General features: G+C 43.2%; 1 protein-coding gene across 2 annotated transcripts in view; it reads left to right on the forward strand.

Annotated features, from left to right (window-relative positions):
* gorasp1b (golgi reassembly stacking protein 1b) overlaps window positions 1–14,198 on the forward strand; it is a 37,677-nt gene extending 23,479 nt beyond the window's left edge. For both annotated transcript variants that reach the window (XM_080213294.1, XM_080213301.1), the window contains 4 exons: window positions 599–734; window positions 7,182–7,311; window positions 8,322–8,483; window positions 10,550–14,198. In XM_080213294.1, coding sequence (XP_080069420.1) covers window positions 599–734; window positions 7,182–7,311; window positions 8,322–8,483; window positions 10,550–10,821 — 700 coding nt within the window. In that variant the 3' untranslated portion in view covers window positions 10,822–14,198. The remainder of the gene's footprint in view (window positions 1–598; window positions 735–7,181; window positions 7,312–8,321; window positions 8,484–10,549) is intronic.
* The last annotated feature ends 208 nt before the right edge of the window (window positions 14,199–14,406 follow it).

The following is a 14,406-nucleotide window of genomic DNA, read 5'->3' on the forward strand; positions in this document are numbered from 1 at the left end:
CCACGCTAAATTCTCCCTCCGTGTACCCGAACAGGCGCTGGAGTTTGGTGACTAGGGGATTTTCACAGTAGCTTCATTACCATGTTAATGTAACCCTACTTGAGACACTGATAAATAAACTAAAAAAGTACAATCCTAACCGATTCGATCTCTCTTCGTACATTAGTCCTGCCATCCCAGGAATCAGTCTGGTAAACGTTCTGTGCACTCCCTCTAGAGCAAGAACATCCTTCCTCCACAACTGCACACACTATTATACATGTGGCCTCTTCAAGGCTCTGTAATTGCATCAAGATGTCGCTGCTCCTGTAAACAGAGTATAACTAAATTCTGTGTGAAATCAAATCACACTCAGTCATTAACAGTGGTGTGGCCTAGATGTGATTGATGGAGCAGTTACCCTATACTCTCCAATCTAGCTGGGATTTGTAAAGTCACTATAGGTAACTTCTTTGTGAACAATTTGTTGGGATGTGAGTATTTCTGACAAGATCAGCAATTATTGCCAACACCAGTTGCCCTTGAGAACGTACGTAATGTATGATTATGTATGTCTGTGCTAATTTTAAAATTACCTTAACCTGATTCTCATTTTTAGCTTGGGCTGCGGCATTGGCTATGGCTATTTGCACAGAATCCCCTCCCGTCCTGTGGTACCAAAGAAAAAGGTTGAAGTTCCAGCACCACCTGTAGCAAGCACCCCACTCCAGAGTCCAGAAACAGGATACACAGAGGTGGGTAACCCACTGCTCGCAAAAATGCGCTGACCCTAGTCTTACAGCTCAACATAAATAGCATGCTTACCCATCAACTCTGTCATTTATTGGCAAGGTTTTTTCATGCTATTTCAGATTCTTCTACATCTCATTAAATTTTGCCACTGTTGTCACTGAAGTTTTTTTAAGTTTTATTTATTGGTCACAAGTAGACTTACATTAACTCAGCAATGAAGGTACTGTGAAAATCCCCTAGTCACCACACTCCAACGCCTGTCCGGGTACACTGAGGGAGAATTGAGCATGGCCAATCCACCTAGCCAGTGCATCTTTTGGACTGAGAGAGGAAACCGGAGCACCTGGAGGAAACCCACTCAGACACTGTGCTGCCCACAAGGATGAGCAGAAGGGGCGGCACAGTAGCACAGTGGTTAGAATTGCTGCCTCACCGTGCCAGGGACCTGGATTCGCTTCCTGCCTTGGGTCACTGTGCGGAGTCTGCGTGTTCTCCCGTGTCTGTGTGGATTTCCTCTGGGTGCTCCAGTTTCCTCCCACTGTCTGTAAGTCGTGCTGTTTAGGTGTGTTGGCCGTGCTAAATTCTTCCTCCATGTACCCGAACAGGCATCAGAGTGTGGCGACTAGGGGATTTTCACAGTGACTTCATTGCAGTGTTAATGTAAGCCTACTTGTGACAAATAAACTTGATGTCAGATGAAGGCTTTGAACCATCTCTTCACCCCTGCACTGCTCGCTGAGTTCATAATGTGATTGTAATATAAGGAATAACTTGCCTATGTTTCCCAATCAGAATGTTGTCTTTTTTAATTGACTCGGCCAAGAGGGAAATTCTATGTGCTTCCTTTCAAATTCCCTGCTGTACCAGTTTATTACCAGCTGGGGGAGCCAGAAGCCTGACAATTGCAAATGTTTACAATGAGTAATTTACATGAGCACACGCATAACTTTAAAAGTTTATAAACACAACCAGACACAACCTTTACACAATTTACAATAGTCTGAGTAGAAAATCACCAGGTCTAAATTTGTATCAAATTGTTAAGCTTCTTAGATTCATATTGGTATAATTGTACAAGATGCAGATAATCTAGCACTTTAAGTTTTAAGGTTTATTTATTGGTGTCACTGATGGATTTACATTAACATGGCAATGAAGTTACTGTGAAAATCCCCTAGTCATCACACTCGAGTGCCTGTTCAGGTGCATAGAGGGAGAATTTAGCATGGCCAGTGCATCTAACCAGCACATCTTTTGGACTGTGGGAGGAAACCGGAGCACCCGAAAGAAACCCACGCAGCCACGGGGAGAAGGTGTAGACTCCACACAGACAGTGACCCAAGCTGGGAATTGAACCTGGATCCCTGGCGTTGTGAGGCAGCAGTGCTAACCACTGTGCCACTGTACTTACAAAGGAAATACATTTGGTTTGTAAACCTTGAGAATGACTTTACATTGTAATTTTTTTTTGCCATCTCCTTGCTGTGCTACTCTGTTAATGGTGCTGTCTTCTTGCTGGGTTATGGTTTCACAAGACCCAGATCATTGAATCACGGAATATCACAGCACAGGAAGACCATTTGGCCTATTGTCTGTGTGCCAGCGCTTTTGAACAGCAGTCTAGTTAGCCCCACTCACTAGTTCTTTACCCATGTCCTTGCAATTTTTTCTCCTTCAGACAGTTCTCTAATTGCCTTTTGAAAGCTTTTGCAGAAGTTGTAGCTGCCATACTGTAATAACTCATTGCCCACACACGTCTTTTCTCGTATCGGCTCAGGTTCTTTTGTCAGTCTTGTTAAGTTTGTGCCCTTGGTTTCTGGAAACAGTTCCTCTTTAAGTACTTTATCTTAAACCTTTTGAAACTTGTTAATGCCTCTTGCAAATCTCCTATTGATCTTCTAAGAACAATCTCAGCTTCTCTCATCTGGCCATGTAACTGAAGTTCCAGATTCCTGGAACCATTCTAGTAAACGTTTCACATATCCTCCCCAAAGCCTTTAGCCCCTTTTTCAAAGTGTGGTGCCCAGAGTTTCGGGCTTGGGTCACTGTCTGTGTGGAGTCTGCACTTTCGTCCTCTGTCAACGTGGGTTTCCTCTCACAGACGTGCTGGTTAGGTGCATTGGCCATGCTAAATTCTCCCTCAGTGTACCCGAACAGGTGCCAGAGTTTGGCAACTAGGGGATTTTCACAGTAACTTCATTGCAGTGTTAAAATAAGCCAATTTGTGATAATTATAATAAATAACTCCAGCTGGGATGGAAGTAGTGTAGTATCGGTTTAGCATAAACATTTGTGCACTATACTTGGATCCCTGATATTTTATTAAGTGCTGTGTTAACCTGACTGCCACTTCCAAAGGTGTGTGTGCAAACACCCACGCAATGTCGCTCCTTTTGAACCCCCTTTAAAAATTGTATAGTTCAGCAAATTATTTTTCTTCATTCAGCAAACTAAAAATGATCAGCTCATACCGCTACGCAACCAATTTCATCTTCCTGTGTTTGTTATCTTGAAGAATATTGATATCTACTTCATCCTTTACTCATTTTGGGTAATCTGCCAGTGTCCATGTCCAAGGCATTAATGTGAGTCAGTAACAGCTATTCACAACTCTCTGACTTCATTCCTTAGCCAATTTTATATCTGTGCTACTAATGCTTTTTCTAATCTCTCAGGATTCAAATCAGCTAACAAACTTATTACATAATTTGTCAAATGCTTTCCTTCTCAAGTCAGTATACACGACACAAGACTGCCGCTGTCTCTGCAACCCCGTCAGAATTCTCAAATCAAGTTGGTCAAACACAATTTGCTTGCAACAAACCCATGCTGCCTTTCCTGTCCTCTAACACCTAGTCCAAGTCACTATTACTTGTGTGTGAGTTCCAACAGTGAGTGTTGACAGACTGTGGAAGCATACTTGTCGCAAGGGTCAAAATCCTGGAACTCCCTCCCTAACAGCTCTGTGGGTGCACCTACATGACATGGACTGCTGCAGTTCAAGAAAGCAGCTCATCACATACTTGAGAACATAAGAAATAGGAGCAGGAGTAGGCCATCTAGCCCTTCGAGCCTGTCCCGCCATTCAATAAGATCATGGCTGATCTGTCGTGGCTCAGTTCCACCTTCCCGCCCTCTCCCCATAACCCTTAATCCCCTTGCCTATCAAAAACCTATCAACCCGCGTCCTAAATATATTTAGCGAGGCAGCCTCCACCACTTCAACGAGCAGAGAATTCCAGAGATTCACCACCCTTTGAGTGAAGGAGTTCCTCCTCAACTCCATTCTAAACCACGCCCCCTTTATCTTGAGGCTGTGCCCCCTAGTCCTCCTGTCCTTTCTGAGCGGGAAGAGTCTCTCCACCTCTATCCTATCCATCCCATTCATCATCTTACACGTCTCAATGAGATCTCCCCTCATTCTTCTAAACTCTAATGAGTACAAGCCTAGTTTATTCAGCGCCTCCTCATAGTTCAACCCCCTCAACTCCGGTATCAGCCTAGTAAACCTCTGCACTCCCTCCAAGGCCAAAATATCCTTGCGTAAGTGTGGCGACCAAAACTGCGCACAGTACTCCAGCTGCAGCCTCACCAGTGCCCTGTACAGTTGCAGCAAGACCTCCCTACTTTTATATTCAATCCCCCTCGCTATGAAGGCCAGCATCCCATTTGCCTTCCTGACCACCTGCTGCACCTGCAAGCTGGGTTTTTGCAACTCATGCACAAGGACCCCGAGGTCCCTCTGCACCGTTGCCTGCTGCAGTTTTTCGCCATGTAAGTAATAGTCCTTCCTACCATTATTCCTACCAAAGTGGACAACTTCACACTTGCCACACTTGAGGGCAGTTAGGGATGAGCAATAAATGCTGGCTTAGCCCACATTTCATGAGTGAAATAAAAATAATCAGAGCCAGGTATCACCATCTCTCTCATATCTTCCCAAGAAATTGTGTCTCAAGTGCATTTTTCAGCAGGGTTTCACCAGAGAGTTGTCGGGGAGGAAGCGGTGTATTGGCATTGTTCTTGGACTAGTAATCCAGCGACCTAGGGTAATGCTCTGGGGATCTGGGTTCGAATCTCATCACAGCAGATGGTGAAATTTGAATTCAGTATAACAAATGCGGAAGTCTACTAATGGCCATGGAACCATTGTCAATTGTGGTAAAAACCCATCTGGTTCATCCATGTCCCCGAGGGAAGGAAATCGGCCGTCCTTACCTGGTCTGGCCTACATGTGACTGCAGAGCCACAGCAATGTGATTGACTCTTAAATGCCCTCAGGGATGGGCAGTAATTGCTGGCCCAGCTGCGATGCCAATGTCCTGTAAATGATTAAAAAAAGAGCGAGCACTGTTCAACAACTTCCCCACCCCATTCCACCCTCTTTCGAACCAATATAACTAAGAACAGTAGCTCCCATTCCAGCATTCAACCAGGGTCAGCTAATGAGGTACAGCTCAATCGTCAATACTTTTTAAAAATATTACGGGGTATGGGTGTTCCTGGCCAGGCCAGCATTTATTGCCCATCTCTAATTGCCCTTGAAAAGGTGCTGGTGAGTTACTGCCTTGAATTGCAACAGTCCATGTGCTGTAGGTACACCCATTGTGCAATTAGGGATGGAGTGAAAGCATTTTGACTCTGCGACAGTGAAGGAATGGTGATCTGAGGGTGGCACAGTAGTTAAAGCTGCTGCATCACAGTGCCAGGGATCCAGGTTCGATTCCCAGCTTGGGTCACTGTGGAGTCTGCTTGTTCTCCCCATGTCTGCATGGATTACCTCCAGGTGGTGTGGTTTCCTCCCACAGTCGAAAGACTCGCTGGTTAGGTGCATTGGCTGTGCTAAATTTTCTCTGTGTACCGGAACAGGCGCCAGAGTGTGCAATTAGAGGATTTTCACTAACTTCATTGTGGTATTAATGTAAGTCCACTATGACACTAATGAATAAACTTTAAACTCAAACTTAAACGTATTTGGTCAGAACATTGAATACGTAAGAACATAAGAAATAGGAGCAGGAGTAGGCCATTTAGCCCTTCGAGCCTGCCCCGCCATTCAATAAGATCATGGCTGACCTGAAGTGGATCAGTTCCACTTTCCCACTTTCTCCCCATAACCCTTAATTCCCTTGTCTATCAAAAACCTACCTCCCTTGACTTAAGTATATTTAGCAAGGTAGCCTCCACCACTTCAATGGGCAGAGAATTCCAGAGATTCACCACCCTTTGAAGAAGTTCCTCTTCAACTCTGATCTGAATACAGGAGTTGGGATGTCTTGTTGAAGTTGTACAAGACATTGGTAAGGCCACACTTGGAATACTGTGTACACTTCTGGTCATCCTATTGTAGAAAGGATATTATTAGACTAGAAGGAGTGCAGAAAAGATTTACTGGGACGCTACCAGGACTTGATGGATTGAGTTATAAGGAGAGGCTAGATAGACTGGGACTTTTTTCTTTGGAGCATAGGCGTCTTAGGGGTGATCTTATGGAGGTCTATACAATAATGAGGAGCATAGATCAGCTAGATAGTTAATATCTTTTCCCAAAGGCATGGGAGTCTAAAACTAGAGGGCATAGGTTTAAGGTGACGGGAGAAATACGAAAGGGTCCAGAGGGGCAACTTTTTTCACACAGAGGGTAGAGAGTGTCTGGAACAATTTTGTCTTTTAAAAAGCGTACCAATAGTTACATGGGTAAGATGGCTATAGAGGAAATTGGACCAAACATGGGCAATTGGGACTAGCTTAGGGGTTTAAAAAAAGGAGGTGGCATGGACAAATTGGGCCGAAGGGCATGTTTCCATGCTGTAAACTTCTTATGACTCTATTTCCAAATCAGAACAGCGTGTGATGGGGAACTTCTAGGTGGTGGTGTTCCCATGCATCTGCTCCTCTTGTCCTTCTGGATGGTAACGGTTGTGGGTTTGGAAAGTGCTGCCTAAGGAGTCATGATGAGTTCCTGCATCTAGTAGATGGTGCACAGTGATCGTGGAGTGAGTGAATGTTTGTAGATGAAGTGCCAGTCAAGCAGGGGCTGCTTTGCCCTGGGTGGTGTCAAGTTTCTTGAGTGTTGTTGGAGCTGATAGCTTCTGGTCTTTGCAGCTTCATATATCAGATTTCACTAACCGGGAATGAAAACAAACATTCAGCTGGCCAGGCAGCACCTGTGGAGAGAGAAATGAGAAGCTCAGTATTGATGGTAATTTGAATTGGGCACACATTCTTTATTGTTTGACTTTGGCTATAGATCACTTGACGAACCGGATCTGGGTAAAGTACATTCTTACTATAGTCCAAAATTGACTTCTTTTCAGTTTTTTTCCCAAAAAAAAATTTGTGATTACTTTCGCAATTTTGAAAAATGATTCATTTGAAATGTGAGACTGGCACTCTACTAAATACTGGTTGAGTTCACCATAGAGCGTATCTTTGTGCTTATTCACCAGGCACCTTTAGTAGCTCCCAGCTCACCGACTGGCACAACGAGTGAGAGTTCAGGCTTAGAACAGCAGCTGACCAACCTAACAATGGAGAACTCCCTTCTCCCTCCTCCCATACAACGTGTCATGGATCCAGGTACTGGACATTCTTAAGTAGCTTTTTTTTACGCTTGTTACTTTCTTGAAACTGAAGAATCAGCTGTCTGCTCAGCCACTGATGTTTTGATATGATTTATTATTGTCACGTGTATTAACATTCAGTGAAAAGTATTGTTTCTTGCATGCTGTACAGACAAAGCACACCGTTCATAGAGAAGGAAACGAGAGAGTGCAGAATGTAGTGTTACAGTCATAGCTAGGGTGTAGAGAAAGATCAATTTAATGCAAGGTAGGTCTATTCAAAAATTTGACAGCAGCAGGAAAGAAGCTGTTCTCGAGTCGTGTCGTCAGACTTTTGTATCTTTTTCCAGGTGGAAGAGAGAATGTCCTGGGTGCATGGGGTCCTTAATTATGTTGGCTGCTTTGCCGTGGCAACAGGAAGCATAGACAGAGTCAATGGCTGGGAGGCTGGTTTGTGTGATGGATTGGGCTACATTCATGACCTTTTGTAGTTTCTTGTGGTCTTGGGCAGAGCAGGAGCATTACCAAACTGTGATACAATCTGAAAGAACGCTTTCAATGACGCATCTGTAAAAGTTGGTGAGACGTTCTTGCCAATGGTGCTTTGATGTGGAACAAAATGGGTTCCTATTCGACAAACAACTGATCGTGCTGGAGTTGAACGCTCCCACCAGGGTCGAAGGTTGCAGCAAATAAGCAAAGTTTTCGGGGTTTAGGGTGACAGAGTAAAGACTGCATTCTGGACACACATCATTTCCACTGCTCTGCAATTCTTACTAGCCTGGAATGGAATCAATGACAAAATTCTACAACAAATAGGGTAATTGTTCATGTTACTGCTACACATTTCAGTACTTGGTTTTTGTAGAGGCTTGTTTTGAAATAAAGAAGCACTTTTGAATAGAATTTAGAAGGCTTTGAATTGAAACAGGGTTGGGAGGCTGCACTCAGTATGGCACTGTATTGAGTTTCCAGCAGGTAGAGATAAGGTTCATGATTTAATTTGACTTTTGTATTCTTAAACAGGTTTTCCACCTGGATCCACAGAGACTCCAGAAGCTCATGACTTGTCCGGTGTATTAAATGAGGCAGTGTCCTTCTCCTCCTCGCCTATTTTTAACACAATAGCAAAACAAAACACTGGAACAGATGGGATCCTCACCAGCAAAGAACTTGATCTCCAATTTGGTAAGTGTAGCCAGCAGTCAACTTATTATTTTTTCCCTGCTCCCCCCTCCCCCTTCCGCCCGTCCACCCCACGGTCCCCTGTCCCTCTCCCACTCAGTGTACAGGTACCAGCTGCCCTATGCTCTCTGATTCAGATGATGGTAGTTCTTTGTGTGCAGGTCAATGCAGGCAAATTTTGCAGCCTATCCACCCACAATGTTATCACAGACAAACCCAATACTGTCTTGGCCACTTCAGTTCAAGTTTTTTTGAGTTATGTTTATTTATTAGTGTCTCAAGTATGCTGTCATTAACACTGTATTGAAGTTACTGTGGCAGTCCACTTGTTGCCACACTCTGCTGCCTGTTCAGGTGCACTGAAGGAGAATTTAGCATGGTCACTGCACCGAACCAGCATGTCTTTTGGACTGTGGGTGGAAACTGCAGCGTCCAGAGGAAACCCACGCAGACACAGGAAGAATGTGTAAACTCCACACAGACGGTTACCCGAGGCCAGAATTGTACTCGGGTCCCTGGTGCTGTGAGGCAGCAGTGCTAAGCACTGTGCCACCATGCTGCCCAACACAACACAACTTACCAACACAAGTCAGGAAAGTGATAGAGCATTTGTTTTTGTTTTAAATTTCTATACATACAATTTGATTCAAAACAATTTTTAAAATAGTAATCAAAATTTAGTTTGAATTTTGAATGAACTGTTTTGTGGTAACAGACAATGTGCACAGAATTCAGTTAATATATTTCTTTGCTTTTCTTTTCTAAACTGTATTTTAAGTCTGGAAGACATGAGATGCCAGTCATGGTCTCTAGCAGAATAATGCAAATGTCTCAAATTTCCTCCTGTCTCTCAAACTGCATTATGATTGAATAAGCATTAGCTACTCATTCTGATGCTTTTAAATAAATCTAATGCAGGAAAAATGAAGAACTCGATGCAGGACATTGATTCCATCTGTTGGATGAATTTGTGTGACTGACTGACAGTGAATTAGTGGTTAGCATTGCTGCCTTACAGCGCCAGGGACCTGGGTTTGATTCCCGGCTTTGGGTTACTATCTGTATCGCGTTTGCACGTTCTCCCCGTGTCTGCATGGGTTTCCTCAGTGCTCCAGTGCCCTCCTACAGTCCAAAAATAGAACCATAAAAAATTACAGCTCAGAAACAGACCTTTTGGCCCTTCTTGTCTGTGCCGAACCATTTTTTTTGCCTAGTCCCACTGACCTGCACTTGGACCATATCCCTCCACACCCCTCTCATCCATGAACCTGTCCAAGTTTTTCTTAAATGTTAAAAGTGACCCCGCATTTACCACTTTATCCGGCAGCTCATTCCACACTCCCACCACTCTCTCTGTGAAGAAGCCCCCCGTAATATTCCCTTTAAACTTTTCTCCTTTCACCTTAACCCATGCCCCCTGTTTTCTCCTCTAGCCTCAGTGGAAAAAGCTTGCTTGCATTCACTTTATCTATACCCATCAAAATCTTATACACCTCTATCAGATCTCCCCTCATTCTTCTACGCTCCAGGGAATAAAGTCCTAACCTATTCACTCTCTCTCTGTAACTCAGCTTCTCAAGTCCTGGCAACATCCTTGTGAACCTTCTCTGCACTCTTTCAACCTTATTTACATCATTCCTGTAACTAGGTGGCCAAAACTGTACACAATACTCTAAATTCAGCCTCACCAATGCCTTATACAATCTTACCATAACACTCCAACTTTTATATGCAGTACTCCGATTTATAAAGGCCAATGTATCAAAAGCACTCTTTACGACCCTATCCACCTGTGACGTCACTTTTAGGGAATTCTGTACCTGTATTCCCAGATCCCACTGTTCATCTGCACTCTTCAGAGTCCTGACGGAGATGTGTGAGTTAGGTGGATTGGCAGTGCTAAATTGCCCCTTTGTGTCAGGGGGACTAGCTAAGGTAAATGCATGGGGTTATAGGGATGGGGCCTGGGTGGGATTGTGTTCGGCACCGACTTGAAGGGCTGAATTGCCGCCTTCTGCAGTGCAGGATTCTATGAATGTTTGTGTATGTTCCCTTTTGTTTTTAAATAGACCAGGGTGGTGCTGCTGTGTCCGAGGATTTGAATCCTGCCGCTGCTCTGCCTCCTGAGGCTTCTTCACTGGAGCAAAGCCTGGATCCGGGTTGTTCCTCGATCTCTGACATGACTGCCCCACTTCTTCCCAGCCCCACTGAAACGCCACTGGAGGCTCATGTGGATGTTGACCACACTGAGCCCTTGCCAAAGGATCTTCAAGAGTGCCCACCTGCAGAGGAAAACAGCCTGCTTGATTCCTCAGTGATTGAAGGTGAAACCAAAGGTTGAAGAGGTTGTGAGGACAATGAGCAGCAGCGATGGAGACTGGCCTTGATGCTGAAGTCTCACTCGCGTTTACTTTTAATCTATCTGATTACATTGATAAGTGTCTTTGAAATATAAACCGTTGTAGGTTGAGGCTATTTTGTTCGCTCCTTGTCCAAAGGCAGCCTGATGCTGTTCCGTAACATCTGTCACATATCCATTATAGACTATTCTGCTGTATGCTATAAGCAATAAGGAGGTATTTAAATGCTAGTCATTTCACATTAGATCAGCTGCCTGTGAAACTCAAGTTCTGGTGACGGTGCTACTGTTTCCGAAAAAATATAATCACCTTATTTAGAAGTTCTTGACAAGTCATGAATAAGTAGAGCTCGACCTTCATAGAGAGGAGGGTGGTGGGAAGATTCAGGTTGCTGGTTTTGGGAAAGTTATACAGTTTGTGATTAGGTTCTAACCAAATCATACTTTAGGCATCTTTTTTTGGGTGCGTTTTTGAGTGTAGAACACTACCGTGCCAGTACTGTCATGTTCCTGAGCAGAATGGCGCTCAAGGTGACAGACACCATGTCAAACATTGAAGGACTTCTTCCAAGCCCTTATTAAGCCAATCGCTTTTATTCCCCGAACTGCGAATGCTTTTACCTCACTACATGGTGTTCAGATTGAAACATTTTCGATGATTCCTCGTGGCAATTGGGGGCAGACTATAAATTCTGTCCTTGTCAGTGATACCCAAATCCTGTTAATGAATATAAAATAAGGTACTGTTTAATGAAAATGTGTTATGTGTCACTATTGGGCTGCAAATGCGCAGTGAGGGAATGGGAAAATAATTGTACGTACATGCAGATAGGGATTTGAAGCATGCAAATGTTACTTGCTTTCATTCACAGTCTGGGGTGGGGTAGTTCACTGGTTTTTCTTCCTTAATTAGTGAATTGGTAGGTTGGTCTCGCAACTTTCTCCCCCCATCCATAAAAGAAATACAGCTACCAAGTTGGCGCAAATAATGAGGCACCTTTACTGTGGGAAAGAAAAACTCAATGCGTTTAGAGAATCAACATCCATTGACATTAGATAATGACACAACTCCCCTCCCCAAATCCCTCTGAGCTAATGAAGTCTCATGGGTTATATCTATTGTGCTTTCACCCTTTCATGCACTGACCATTACTGATTGTTGTGGAGTTGCTGGAAAGGAAACCTGTAAGCTAATAACCTCCATTTATACTTCCACGTTTCGCATCTCACTGTTGCGATTTTCAGTACAGATTATATTTCATTTTTCACTATGACTCTGATGTCAAATTATTAGCCACTTGCCACCATAAAGGCTACAAAGAAAATGGCCAGCAATTAATTTTGGACAGACTTTCCCCTCCTGCTGGCTAAGAAAACTCAAATCTGTGCAGCAATATAACCTTATTTCTTTCCCACTACTGAAGCTACTGATTTTATTTTACTGGCACACAATTCCTCATGGAGCTGGCCAGTCTTCACTGGTTGTCTGAACTTGTCAGGAATGGGAATCCATGTCCAGTTCTGTGTTCACCTGATGTCCTCTTATGTAGCTTCCAATATGATGCATCCATTCATTAAGAGCAGGGATTTCTTCCCCACATTGCCACCGAGCTGCTCTCATTCTGCTGCGTTCAGGTCCACTAAAGCCAAAGAAATCAAAAAGCCTCATTTTAGCCTCTTGGAATCAGCCAATGTGCTCATTTGCAGGCAATGGTTGATGACTATCAATTATGCAACTAGCCTATCACAAATATATGTAGATGACATTAATTTTGTTTTTGCATAATTATTGTTGTACATTTTAACACTATAAACATATCTTGTGTAGCAGTTTCACCAAGTGAAACATTCAGTTATAACACAGCTTCCCAGGAGTGTAGGATTGTGCCGAGGCATCAGCTTAGTAATTTAGTATGCTTCCTGGAACTTGTGCCAGCTAATGAAGGGTTTGGAACATTTTTATTACTTTTACTAGTGATGCGCAAGGTAATGAATGATTGAAAATGTAATAATGGGGGTGATCCTACACGTAGGTGTAATATCTGCTGGTGGGGTTTTTGGATGCTGTCAGGGCCAGTGTTTAATTGGGTTTTGATGCTTAGTTTTCCATCTGCGCGGTTACGATGGAATGTTCCCTTTTAAGTTGGATTTTTTTTTTTCGTTCCACTTGACCTCGTTGAATCTATTTGGCCGTGAAGTTCTATGAAACCTCTATTCTGTAAGGTACAGACACTGATTAAATGATAGCCCTTAAACAGGGTAGGAGGTGATATTTACAGAAGTCACATTTACATCTTGTTGGAGCAATAGCTTACTGATGCACATTAAGTGCATCGTGGACAAGCTACACACCAACTGTGTGCGATCGAAATGAAATGCTGCGACATGAGTTTGAAGGATTGGACTTTTCAAAGATGCTGAGACAATTTGTACTTAGTTGCTAGAGTTTGTATTTAGTCCTTAGTATCAAGATTCTTCCTTGCCAGTTTCACCACTTAAACCATGTTTGCGTCGATAGGTACCCCCCACCTCCCCCGTCACCTTGTGTTTAGTTGCGCCTCTCATTTTTTGAGCGTGCAACTAAATGTGCTTTTGGCATGGGCTGGTGAAAGGCCATTGATAAGGTGCAGTTTAATTTTAGAAAGGAAAATTGCCAATGCTGGAAATGCAAGGGGGCACTTGGTCAGGAAAGTTACATCTCAAACTGTATTGGCCACCATCCTCTTTGAGATGTTCAGTGCCTGTTTTCTAACATTTTGACAGTATTAACAGATATTAATTTTATATCAAATAGCAATTTTTAAAAAGCACCATCTACACGTCCTGAAGCGCTTGCTCGTCAGTTGCATACTTCCCGATTATCCGGAATTTTAGTAGTCACATTGCATGTACTGGTGAACCAGGCTTATACCATGATTTTAAATTTGCTCGTTATTATTTAATGTCCTGAAGAATTATGTCAGGTCTGTGCTGAATGTCTTACTGAGTTACAGCCCTCCAGAGGAAGGATTGAGAATATGGCTGCTTGGCCCTTCTGATAAGTCGTACCACTGACTGACAACCACCCAGTTGTGTAAAGCTCTTTAAATGGTGTGGAAAAACCACAGGACTGGATTTGATATCTTACAGAATCGAGGTATGGTCCGATTTCCACATCCTGGTATTTTCATATGGGTAGATGCTTTTCATAAATAATTATACATAAATGTAATTTTGATGGTGCAGGAAAAACTAATGAAGAGGTGAATGTTGACAAAGGGAATTTGTATTTTGGCAAAGCAATGATGTAATTGTAAGTGGGAGAAATGGGCCAGTGAATGGCACATGTAAAGTTTTTTCATTAAAGTATTTAATTTGGATGTCTCACTTGTAATCATTATAGTTTTGGTTCAGGCTGTAACTTACTGTAAATCGCAGAGGTTGTCCCAAGAGCCTGGTCTTTCAGGCTTGAGATATTCAGATGGCTAAACTCACGCTTGTTTAGCAGGCTTCACTACTACTTTATGGAAAGCAGATGAACAGGAAACCTGACAGTAATGGTGAATGTAATGAATATCTGGGTTTGTG

This window comes from Carcharhinus amblyrhynchos, chromosome 2, assembly GCF_965287045.1.
Source record: "Carcharhinus amblyrhynchos chromosome 2, sCarAmb.v2.hapA, whole genome shotgun sequence".
Classification (NCBI taxonomy): Eukaryota; Metazoa; Chordata; class Chondrichthyes; order Carcharhiniformes; family Carcharhinidae; genus Carcharhinus; species Carcharhinus amblyrhynchos.